The sequence below is a fragment of the Sceloporus undulatus genome, chromosome 9 (assembly GCF_019175285.1).
Source record: "Sceloporus undulatus isolate JIND9_A2432 ecotype Alabama chromosome 9, SceUnd_v1.1, whole genome shotgun sequence".
Classification (NCBI taxonomy): Eukaryota; Metazoa; Chordata; class Lepidosauria; order Squamata; family Phrynosomatidae; genus Sceloporus; species Sceloporus undulatus.
In genome coordinates this window covers 31,482,856-31,494,358 of record NC_056530.1, presented here as the reverse complement: position 1 = coordinate 31,494,358, position 11,503 = coordinate 31,482,856, and the positions used below count along the sequence as shown (strand labels likewise).

The window sequence follows — 11,503 nt, the reverse complement described above, 5'->3', positions numbered from 1 at the left end:
AGTCTCTGGTCCTCGGCGCAACTCTGCCAGATGTTGACCATAGAGTTGCCTTGGAGAACTAGAAGTTCCTAGAGAAGGCACTCTCTGGGCATTCGTAGGTCCTCCAGCGTGATTCTGTAGTCAAACCCTGGCACAAGTTGACCACGAGTTGCATGGAGGACCTGGAGGTTCTAGAGAGGTTCTCTTAGGTAAAACGAACAGTGGGTTTTTTGTATTTGTGGCTTTCTCACATTCACGGGGGGTCCTTCACCCCGACCCCAGCCAATGTGGAGGACCACTGTATCACAGCACTCACATCACTTTTTGGATGTGATTCTGTGGGGAGGAAATGTTGCTTGGTGTATCCACCACTACAAATACATCAGTTTGATAACCGTTTAACTGTCATGGGGCCTTCTTGTGGGATCCTGGGTTCTGTACTTTAGTAAGAAGTGACCCTATAGTCTTCTTAGGCACCCGCCTGCGGATGCAGTGCCATCTCTTTCTCTGGGTCATTGCCTGGCAGAGAAGAAAAATGAAATAACCGCCAGGCTCTGATCTTTTGCTAGGCTTGCCTCAAAGGAGTCCGAAAGGGTCAGGGTGCCCTATCCTCTTAACACAACGGTTTGCATCCGTGTTCATTTCCTCCTCCAGCCTAGTGCCCTGGTTTGAGTATTAGACTTCAACTCTGGAGACCGGAGTTCGAATCCCCATTCAACCCACTTGGGCAAGTCTGCTCTCTCAGCCGCAGAGGATGGCAATGGCAAACCCCCTCTGAACAAATCTTGCCAAGAAAACCCCATCATTAATTTATTTATAGGCTCGCCTTAAGTGGAAATGACTGTGAGGTGCACAACGACACAAAAAAAGAGGTAATGCTAACAGTTAGACCAAATTCATTAACCATTGAGGAAACCAAAAGAGGCTTATAGGAAGAAAACTGTGATAGTTCATGTAAAATGATAATAAACCGAATAAAGCTCGACCATGAAACATTAAACTGAATGGGAAGTCGAAGGCCTTCACGGCTGGCATCCACAGTGTTTTTGTGGGTTGGCCATGTTCTAGAAGAGTTTATTCCTGACGTTTCACAGGCATCTGTGCCTTTGCATCTTTGTAACTGCAATGAGGCTTGCGTTTAAATGGCACGGTTTGCGATGCCCTCTTGGCGGATGGGAGGCACGGCGGCATTCGAGAGGAAACAAGTGACTCCAGTGGCTCCCAGACGTTAAAAAGAAAACTTTCCTTCCTCCAGCGGAGTCACACTCTCTCAGCCTCTGCAGGGGATGGCAAGGTTTAAAGCTAAAGACGCCTTTCCTTCCTTCCATTCATTCATTCATTCTCTCCCTCCCTCCCCTTTGGCCCCGCCCCCTTTCGCAACGGCGGGCCACGCCATGGTCCACGTGACCCCGCCGAGACACGGTCCGGGCCACGCTCAGGCTCCTTGTGCCCACGTGCGGGACACGTGCGCCCCTGCTTCCTCATTCCCGTCCAATGGGAGCGCGGGAGGGCGGGGATTGGGTCGCGCGGGGAGCCAATGGGGCGCGGGGGATGCGTTCCATTGGGCGTGGCCAGGGGGGGCACGTGCGACGGGGCACGTGTCCGCGTGGCTGGGAAGGAAGAGAGGAGAGGCTATGCTTGGCTCCGAGGCGGAGAGGGTCCCATTCTTCGCAGAGGAAGGAGAGGAGAAGGAGGTGAGTAATGCAGCAGCTCAAGCCCTGGATGGGGAGGGCATGGCATGGCATGGGGGCCTCTGGGCATAGGCAGAGCGCTAAGGACTGATGAGCAAGAGCCATCAGCAGAAGAGGAGAGGCTTCCTTTGCAGGAAACCGAGCATTTATCGATACCTTTAGTTATCTATATCTTTGTTTATCTTCTATATTCTGCAGTGTCCGCCATTAGGAAGAATAGGTTCGCTTGATTCAAGTTTAGCTCTTGCGGATCCGAAGGTTTCTGTCTTCTGCCTAAAGCCAGGAATCGTGATATGTTTAGTGTTGCCCTGTGTTGTCTGTGCCTGTATATATGCATGGGACATATACAGTATAATGTATATGTGTGTGAATATATTTATTTATATATATGATGTGTGGATAGAAAATGCAAAGTTATGAAAAATATAGTATTATTCCTGCATCCAGACAAAAGAAGACAGAAACCTTAGGATCCACATATGCTAAACTGTATGTGTGTGTGTGTGTGTGTGTGTGTGTATATATATATATATATACACACACACACACATTTCAATATATAAAGTGTGTGTATATATATATATGTTGTATATGTGTGTGTGTTTAAAGGTAAAGGTATAGTGTGTGTGTGTGTGTGTGTGTGTATATATATATATATTATGTATGTGTGTGTCTGTGTTGAAAGGTAAAGGTATATATATGTGTCTGTGTATGTATGTATGTGTATATATATGCAGTATATACGTACATACATTTGTACCGTGTCCCCCTGTATCTTCTTGCAGGACCATAAGAAGGTCTGATGGTTCACTTTATGCAAAGCCAAGGTTCCGGCTTCCTTCTAGAGATGCATACTCTCCTTTCTGCAGATCTGTACCTTCTGTACAGAAATGCAAAGCTTTTTCTTCTAACGTTTTGTGGGATCATAAGAAACCTGTGTGACGATGTACCTTTCCGCAAACCCTCCAAGAGCCAATCCTGTTTGTATCTTGGGAGCGGCCACCGACTGGAGACAGGTTGGCTACTCCAACCTTTTTATGGGCCAGTCACTTTGTCAGACCGGTTTTGGCCATTGAACACAACAGCGCCAGGGATGGGACCTTTTTTGTCAACATGACAAAAAGTGTTTCTGTAGCCTTTTTGTGGGGTTTTTGGGCTGTGTGGCTGTGGAAGAATTTATTCCTGATGTTTTGCTGTCGTCTTCGGAAACATCAACAAATAATTTCTTCCAGAACGTGGGCACTTAGCCCAAAAAACCCACCAAGAAGAAGGGGAAAGCAGCGTTTGGGGTGAAAAAGTGGGTTAGATGCCTTTATCCTTAGTGTCCCCTTTTGCTGAAAATGCTGCCAGTTTGATGTATGGCAAGTAATAGTAGTATTAGGAAGAGCACACCCCACAGTGTGGGGCTGCATAAGATGGCAACCCATTGAATGGGCTCTCAATGGACACAGCGTGCGCCAGAAGCCAACCTGTGGCACGCCAGGCAAGTGAATATGAATGGAGAGAAGGCGAGGCGGATGATCCTTGGCGTCATGCACAGAGAAAGCACCCCTCAGGGAAAAGCGTAACGGTTCGGTGGGTGGGCTCTGGTCGTGTTGTGAAGTTCTGAATGCTGGCAGCGGCACCGATTGCTTATGCGCAATGGCACGGCGAGGCTGATGACAAGAACGTCCACGAGGCACGCCGTCTGCTGCTCCTGTCCATAGCAGGCAAAAAGTCACAGCGCAGGTCCATGAGTGTGTATGAACTGAAAGGTTGCCCATTTCCTTGCCTTTCACAGAATGATGGAGTTGTTGTTGTTGTTGTTATTAACCTTTATTTATAAAGCGCTGTAAATTTACACAACGCTGTCCATACAATCTTTTAGTTAGACGGTTCCCTGCCCTTGGGCTTTGGGAGTTGGGAGGCAATCCCAAAGACTCAGGCACCTTTGGCACTAACTGAAAGAAAGAAGTTGGCAGCTTTCGTAAACTTGGGTCTTACATCCTCAGGTGCATTTGGGGAAATCCTGTCTGAAATACCAATTTGGATCTGAAATGAAGTAGACTAAAGTCTAGGGAAGCTCCTGCTGCCAACTTCTTTCTTTCAGTGAGTCTCAAAGGTGCTGCAAGATCTTTCTACCGAGTGATCCTACAGACTAACAGGGCTATGTCTTTGAATTCTATATATATATAGAATATATATAGATTTGGGATTCCCGAAAGATTCGGGATTCACAAAATACACAAGAATGATGGAGCGAAGGTTTTGCACGCCTTCGCACCAGAGTCAGAGGCGTCCAGTTTTTGCAGCCGCAGCAGAAACCAGGGCTGTTGCACCTTGGCACATTTTGCTCCCATGCGCAGACAGGTTGTTGTTCAGGAGAGTCCGGTGGATGTGCCTGGGGCCGTTCTGGATGGGTGTCCTCCCTTTTTTAAGGCGTTTTCCCTTTGACCCCATGCACTGCTATGGGTTGTTATTTGGGTGTGGAAGCCCAGCCTTAGGGTGAAACATGGGCAGCCATTTGACAGGAAAGTATAGTAGTCAGACTTTGGGAGGAGGACCTGTGGAGAGATCTCAAGGTCTTTCCTTTATTGCTATCCTGCCTTTTATGTATTATTTGTTTTATTGTATTGGATTTCTGTCCTGCCTGGGATTGAAGGTGGTTCACGGATTAGACGCCAGGTGTCCAAAAGGCAGGACTGGGTGTCCCTTTGGAGACGCTGGCTGTTGTTGCAGATCGATGCCTCGGCGGCACAGAACGCTCTGTACCCTCCTCATCCAGCCAGGGCTGGCTTTCATCATTTCTTTCCCTTGCTTTTTGGCACGGAGGACCAGTGGGATTTCGCAGCCTAGTTTAATAGCTTTCAGGTGCTTCTTCCCCAGATGTGTGGAAATGTCTCCACAGCCCAGTGTTCTTGCAAAGAGTTGCCAAGGATCTGGTGGGAATCTTGCTTGGTGGGTATGGATTGCCACTCCCAGCATGGCTCAGTCCTGGCTGTGCTAGTTGTCAACAACATTCAGAGACTTCCTTCTACTACCTTCCAGTTGGTTTAGACTAGAGCTCCCATCAGCCCCAACTGGCGTCATAATTCCTGACAGCAAGGGAGGTGGTGTGTTTGTTGTTGTTGCTGCGTGCCTTCAAGTCATTTCTGACTGTTGTTATGCGTCTTCAAGTCATTTCCGACTTATGGCAGCCCTAACGCCAACCTGTCATTGGGTTTTCTTGGCACGATTTCTTCAGAGGAGGCTTGCCCTTGCCTTCCCCTGAGGCTGAGAGAATGTGACTTGCCTAAGGCCACCCAGTGTGCACTCGGAATTAAAAAGGACACTGCGGCTGAATTGTGGGGATTGAATCCAAGGTCTCTAGGTGACACTCTCTCAGCCTCAAAAGAAGTCAAAAGCTAACCCCCTGTGAACAAATCTTGCCAAGGAGCCCCCCATGGCATATAGACACATGCATACACACCTGCTTTCTTGGTTATATACTCTGTGTTTGCTTGAACCTCTCTCCAAGACCCAAGCATCATTGACCGACCTTTGCTCCTTTTCTTCTCTCCAGATATCTTTGATGGCAACCATGGAGTCCTCCAACAGCGTTTCTTCCCGCGAGTCTTTATATTCCGTTGAGAGTGAAGAGGAAGAGGAAGAGCAGCAGCGCTGCGTCGACTTTCAGGTCTTCCTTTCGGAAAGCGAGAGCGACACAGAGAAGGAGTCAGCACCCGTGAGACACCAACGAGACGGACCGGATGGCCGGGGCTTTTTCTTCTCCACAAGATCGGGACGGACTAACCCAGCTTTGCTCTGCCACAACCGTAAGCGCCGTGTGCGGAAGCCGCTGGGCTTGTTGGCTTCGGCCAAGCCCCAGGCCATGATGGGCCCCTGTTGCCATTATCCGGTGGCCGTGGAGGACACATACTGTGACCGCTTGATGGATACAGAAGGCAGCCCACTCAGGCCAGTCAGTGGCCAGAAGAGGCTGGAAGGGTCCAGTGGCCGCAAGCGGTCAAGCAACACCTTGGGAGGTGGCCCAAACCACGCTTACGTGTCCCAACTGTCTGCACGAGGGAAAAAGAGGCAGAGGAACGGGGAGACAGAGGAACGGGAAAGTCCACGCTCTCCCTGTTGGACCGAGAAGGACCATCTCTTCGCACAAAAGGTTGGTTCAGAAGGAACTAGCATTGAGGGAAGTGGGAAGCCATTGATTTGACTGGGAATTAGTGGAACCAGTTTGCCACACTTCTAATCCTCATAACTGTTTTGAAAGTGTGTAGAGAACATCTGCTGATACCTCATCCAGTGGAGAGCAACCCAAATAGGCTTCAGGGTCTTTGGTCTTTGAAGGATCCAGAGGGAAGCGTCCTATATAGACTCTTCTTCATTTCTAAGACTAGGAGAATATACTCATGAGCAACAATGCAGACTACATCACTGAGTGATGCTCTGCTTTTGGGGCTTTGCTTGTTTAATGAATGCAGGTCATGCATCTTGGCCTCTCTGGGTTATTTTGACACATCCCTACTGTCAACCAAGGTTGGAGAAGAGGGGGTTGATAGGTAGATATCTTCAGAGATGTGAAGGGCTTCCATCACTTGGAAGACGAGTTCAATTTCTGCTCCTCCAGAGGGCAGATTCTGACCCCGGAAGTTGGACTAGACAAGTTGTAGGATGGCTTCCACCTCAACTGCTGTGACTTAATGGATGTAGGTGGATTGCCTTTGAAGGCACCTTGGAAGATGCAGCTATTGCAGAACCCATGACTTCTTTGTTGCAAAAGGATCAGGGGTGTGGGTGCAAAGCTTGGCTTGGGTTGTGCCCAGCGTTCGATCAGAAGGGAAAATTAATCAGTTTCCAAATGACTGGCACCATTGGGTTATGTTTGCTTGTGGCTTGTTTTTCTGCTTGGTTCAGCCTCCTTATGCATTCTCTCCCTTTTTGTCCTCCATCTCTTTAGTGCTGGGAACTTCAAGGTTTTGTCCGGCCGCTCATGGAGCTTCTCCGCCGGCTGAGAATGGGCCGTTTCGACCGAGGTAAGGATCCAATGACGCGAGTTGTAGGTCTGTGGTGGGGTCTGTATTGTTTGGAATTGGGAGTGTTGAGTGGAAAGGTTCTCTGTGGCTCAAGGGGCAAAAAAAGGAGGCACTTGTACATAGAAGCATGCACACAGTCAACCCATTTTCTAAGTTCTGGCTTTTGAGAAGACCAGAGAGTGGGATCACACCTTTCTTGGTTTATGTCTTGGGGTCTGGGGGAAAACTGAATTTTAATGGAAGCTCCAGTGTCTTTCCCTTTCTCCACTACCTTGAAAGTTCAGGGTAGGTTAGCTTTAATTTGGCATGTTCCTTCGAGGTTCTCCATGTTAGTAGTTTTAAGACAGAGGTAGGCAGCTATGTAGGGACTCTGGATTGCCTCACTTCGCACGCCTCCCACACATCAAGCCGAAACAGCTCTACTTTCCTCTGCTATCCCTCTCAAAATAGTGACAGGGAAAGGACTTGCTATTGCCATTTTGAGTGGGGCTACAGACAGTGTTGTTGTTATTAATAACTTTATTTAAACCCTTGTAATACTTGCAACCAGTTAAAACAAATGACCCTGGGTATTTTTGTGTGCTCTCGCACATTTTGAGAGCTTTTTTCCCAGCGTAGCTTGGGAAATAGATATTTTTATTTAAATTGGGCAGATTGTGGGGCAATGGGTTCGAGAGGCCACCCTTTGCCCATGGAAGTTTTAATGTAACTCCAAAGTCAGCTGTAGAAAAACATCCCTCAAAACAGTTGTAGTTGAGAGAAGGCTCCGAAAAGAGCTGGTTATGTAATACTATTTGCTTTTTGCCACCTGACAAAAAGGGTGTGCTGGCAGGGAGGGAGAAGGATTATGTAAGAGACACTCTCCTGGGAAGGAAAACAGCCGGCCGTTCCCTCTCTTGTTATGGACTCTTGTTACGGCTGCTGGACTCTGTCCTTGGTAGCCATCTGGGGCCATGGGTCCAGGCCTTTGGGCATCTCCCTTCCTGGCATCCTCACCAAGGTCCAGTCCTGGGCACACTTTATTTTGGCTTTCAAAGCCCTGGCAGCATGCCTGCAAAAAGCATGCACTTGTTGCCACCACCCTTCACTTGGGTGATTCATAGATGGGAGGGAAGGATTGCAAAAAGTCCCAGAGAACGGGACAACAGCGGGTGATGAAAACGACACCCAATGAGAGTCAGTGGTGTTTTTTAAAGGCCTCTCCTCCCCTCCCTGCCTTTCTGCTGGGAATGGGCCCATAAAGATGATTTATGACTTGGCCATAATGATGACAGCGCATAACCAGCTTCTGTCTGCAGAGCAGGGAAGATCTCAGAGGAGCTGCTTTTGTTTCTGACAGTGGAGGGGAGGAAAGTTGGTTGCCTTGCTTTTGCATCCATACACCGCCATCTTAAATGCGGCTTTAACATTTCAAGAAAGAGGCAGATGTGTGACTCTCCATCCTCACCTCTCTTCCCCTAAAATAACATTTAACACCCAGGCCCGATAAAGAAGCAAAAACTTGCATAATGTATTTTGAACCATTTGGTTGGCTTAATAAAGGTATCACATTATTACTATATTATTATTGTTATTACTACTACTACTGAGTTTGCTATATTTTCCTGTGAGTCCCACCTAAATATAAACTAAAGGCACCAGATTGTATCTGATCTTGGGGGGAAAGATCAATTTGCAAAACCAGAGATCATTCCCATCCCTCTTTGGCAATGCTTTTTCTCAGCCGCAAGGGCAGATGCCAGCCTTCCTGTCTCTCTGCTCTCCTTTTGTGCAGGTCTTGTTACACACACACACACTCTCTCTCTCTCTCCCCCACACGTGTGCCGGCGTGAGCACAAAGGCATGCCTCTCTGCCAGCGGAGCACGCGGACGCCTGCCTGCTTTCCCGCACTCCCCTCCCTTGGGCTTCTCCTCAGCTTAGCAAATGATAGTTGCCTGCATGTGTCTCGGAGAGCCTCTTTGCCCTGCCGTCTCTTCCCACAAAGCCACTGGTTTGGCAACTGCACCTCCCATAACCCTCCAGACGCCGCTGCTAGTGCTGGGACAGCCTTGCCACTGTCAAACCTTGACGCTTTCCCTTGGCAAACCTTGCTAGGCTGGATTCTCAAAACCCTCCTCTTGCTGGAGCCTTTGGGATTTTGGCATCCACCCGGAGGCTCTGTAGTTTCCCTGTCTGGGACATTGCAGCAGATTGAGGCTCCTTGTGCACCCTCTTTCCTGCCTGCTTTCACTCTGGGGTCATATACCAGGACCCCCTCCTCAAGGAACCAGACCAGATTTGTGACCCTCAGTGTTATTTATTGCAATATGATTTAAAACATACACTTTAGAAGGATTATTTAATAGCCACCGAGAAAGCATTGCCTCCCTTGTTCATACCAGCTGTGCCCTGAAAGCTGGCAGGAATGGAGGAAGAGGATCTCAGGGCTGGGACAAGTTCATGGAGGAGATACAGGAGAACCCGATCCGTAGAGGATTTTTGGGTGCCTTTGGGAGAGCCAGCACTCTGTGGTGCTCCACACCTATTCCTCTTAATGCACTTCTTGTTCTTTTACTGTTATTCCAGCTTTGCAAACATCAGCAACGAGGAGCTAATTGCTGGGTCTTTTTCTTTCTCTCTCCCTTTGATTCTCCAGGGCTCAGTAGCTTCCAGCAGAGTGTGGCCATGGATAGGATCCAGCGGATAATTGGTGTCCTTCAAAAGCCAGAGATGGGGTAAGGACTATGTTCACTGTTCTCTTGGCGTTCCTCGAGTCACAGCGTCTCTCACAGTGAAGCCCTTTTTGTACAAAGCCTTTTACTCAGCCCCTCTTTTCCTCTTTGTACCCTAGCTGGATGTTTCTATGAGGCACTGGCATTGGGAAGGATTGACCAGTTTTGTAATTGGCCTTGGTGCCAGTGGGGCTAAATATAAGGCAGAGGGCTGTAAGGAATGTGGGCTTTCCCTGGAAGCCAGAATAAACTGGCAGAACCATCCTGCTGTAGGGTTGCCACAAATCAAAGTCGACTCAATGGCAAATAATGCCGCCACCACCGCCACTCTCCTCCTGGTTCCTTTAGGCTGGGCATCTCTAGCTCTATGTTCTTTACTTCCTTCTCCCCTTGTGCTTATGGTTCTTCTCTTCCTCCTCCTCTTTCCAGAGAGCGATATCTTGGCACCCTTCTGCAAGTGGAGAGGATGCTGAAAGTCTGGTTCCCCCACATTGCTTTAAAGAACTCGTGCGCCGACCACACCGGAGAGGCAGCAGAGAAGAAGTGTGAGGCAACAAAGGTGAGTCCAGGACTTCTGCCTTCTGCCCTGTTTTCCTTTGGGTTGGACATCTTTAGATCTGAGAACCAGTGTTGCCTCTTCTGATTGCAGAAAGCTTGTGGGTGTTGGCATAGCCATGCATGCTTCCTCTTGAAGTGAGGCTGGCTGGCTTGGCCTGAGGCTCTCAGCCAAATGGTCTTCTTTATGTTTAGGAAGGGGTTTATTTCTTTAGCAGTTGCACGTCCTGACTGTCCTCTGCCTTGGACAGCAACCATGTACAGGCCTGGATTGCCATGGACGCCTTTCCATCCAGACCAGTGCAAAAGTGCTTAACCAGAGCAAGGAGACTGGCTTTGAGGCAGCAATGTGTATTGGCTTATTTTAATAATCATCCACAATGATGGCTGGGGAGACCCAAGTGTTTATATCTTGCCAGTGCAGATGCAACACAACATGGGTTTTGTTCCCATGGAACAACATGGCTAGCTTAGCTATTAAAACCCCTGAAGTGCTTTGATGGTTGCTTCCTTTCCATTAATTCAGTGCCATTTTCCTCCTCAGCAGTCTTCCACACCAGCAGAAAGCACCACAAGGAACAGGCAGGTAGCCTCCCCACAGGGCTCTAGGGAGAGTCCCCCGACGGAGGAGCTGCTCCAGACGCACCTCACAGACTCACCCGAGGAGGACAAACCCAGCCCTCCGGGGGAAGGAGAGCCCTTACGCTTCCTGGGCGACTGGCCGGCCATGAACCTGACCTGGATCCACACCTCGCCCATTTCGAACCCTCCTCTGGGCCACGTGGGCTTTGGCCAGGCGAACTCCACCTTCGGCCAGGCCTTCCTGCATCCCGGTGCCCAGCCCTACGGGGTAGTTGTCTTCCTTCCAAACCCAGCTGCTGTTGCCCCAGGGGCCTTTGCCCGCGCCACGTCCATGGCCTCCGTCCCGGCTTCCTTGGCCTGCTGCCACTCCAGCGCACCACTTCCGCGATGCCAGAGTCTGCCCAGCGCCGTCATGGCCGGAGGCCATCCTGTGAAAGGGACCCTCGGGGGTCTCTCTCGGTCTCTGCCCAACTTGCCTGCCTCCAGCGCGGCCTCAGAGGGACAGAAAATGGCTGCCTATCACTGCCACTCCTGAAACTTTTGAGCTGTTTGTGTCTCCCAAAATGTGTGAATTTATTTTCTTCCCTTTTTTAAAAAACAAAAAAACCCCTTTGCTTTCCTCTGTCCTGTATTTTTTACTTTATTTTTTTATTTTTAACTTAAAAATGTTTCATTGTACATCCGAGAGATGTTGCAAAGCCTGGCTTTGGAAGAATGTTTGGTTTCAATAAAAGCCGCGGCGGTGGCTGTCAATGAGTTTTTGCAACGAGTGGGTTTTTCCCCTGTGTTTTTCATAGAATCATAGAATCGTAGAGTTGGAAGAGACCGCACGGGCCATCCAGTCCAACCCAATTCTGCCATGCAGGAAATCCAATCAAAGCATCCCCAATAGATGGCCATCTAGCCTCTGCTTAAAGACCTCCAAAGAAGGAGACTCCACTACACTCCAAGGGAGTGTGTTCTACTGTCGAACAG

The 11,503-nt window shown here is 49.0% G+C and overlaps 1 protein-coding gene across 4 annotated transcripts in view; it reads left to right on the top strand.

Annotated features, from left to right (window-relative positions):
- Positions 1-11,284, top strand: part of CIART (circadian associated repressor of transcription) — a 36,195-nt gene extending 24,911 nt beyond the window's left edge. Inside the window, exons 1-6 of one of the 4 annotated variants that reach the window (XM_042439525.1) lie at positions 1,577-1,673; positions 5,212-5,808; positions 6,604-6,679; positions 9,316-9,394; positions 9,821-9,950; positions 10,494-11,284. In XM_042439525.1, coding sequence (XP_042295459.1) covers positions 1,614-1,673; positions 5,212-5,808; positions 6,604-6,679; positions 9,316-9,394; positions 9,821-9,950; positions 10,494-11,063 — 1,512 coding nt within the window. In that variant the 5' untranslated portion in view covers positions 1,577-1,613 and the 3' untranslated portion in view covers positions 11,064-11,284. Of the gene's footprint in view, positions 1-1,576; positions 1,674-3,481; positions 4,608-5,211; positions 5,809-6,603; positions 6,680-9,315; positions 9,395-9,820; positions 9,951-10,490 lie in introns of those variants that run through there. The other 3 variants (XM_042439524.1, XM_042439526.1, XM_042439527.1) reach the window with 3 other exon arrangements.
- Positions 11,285-11,503: the final 219 nt, after the last annotated feature.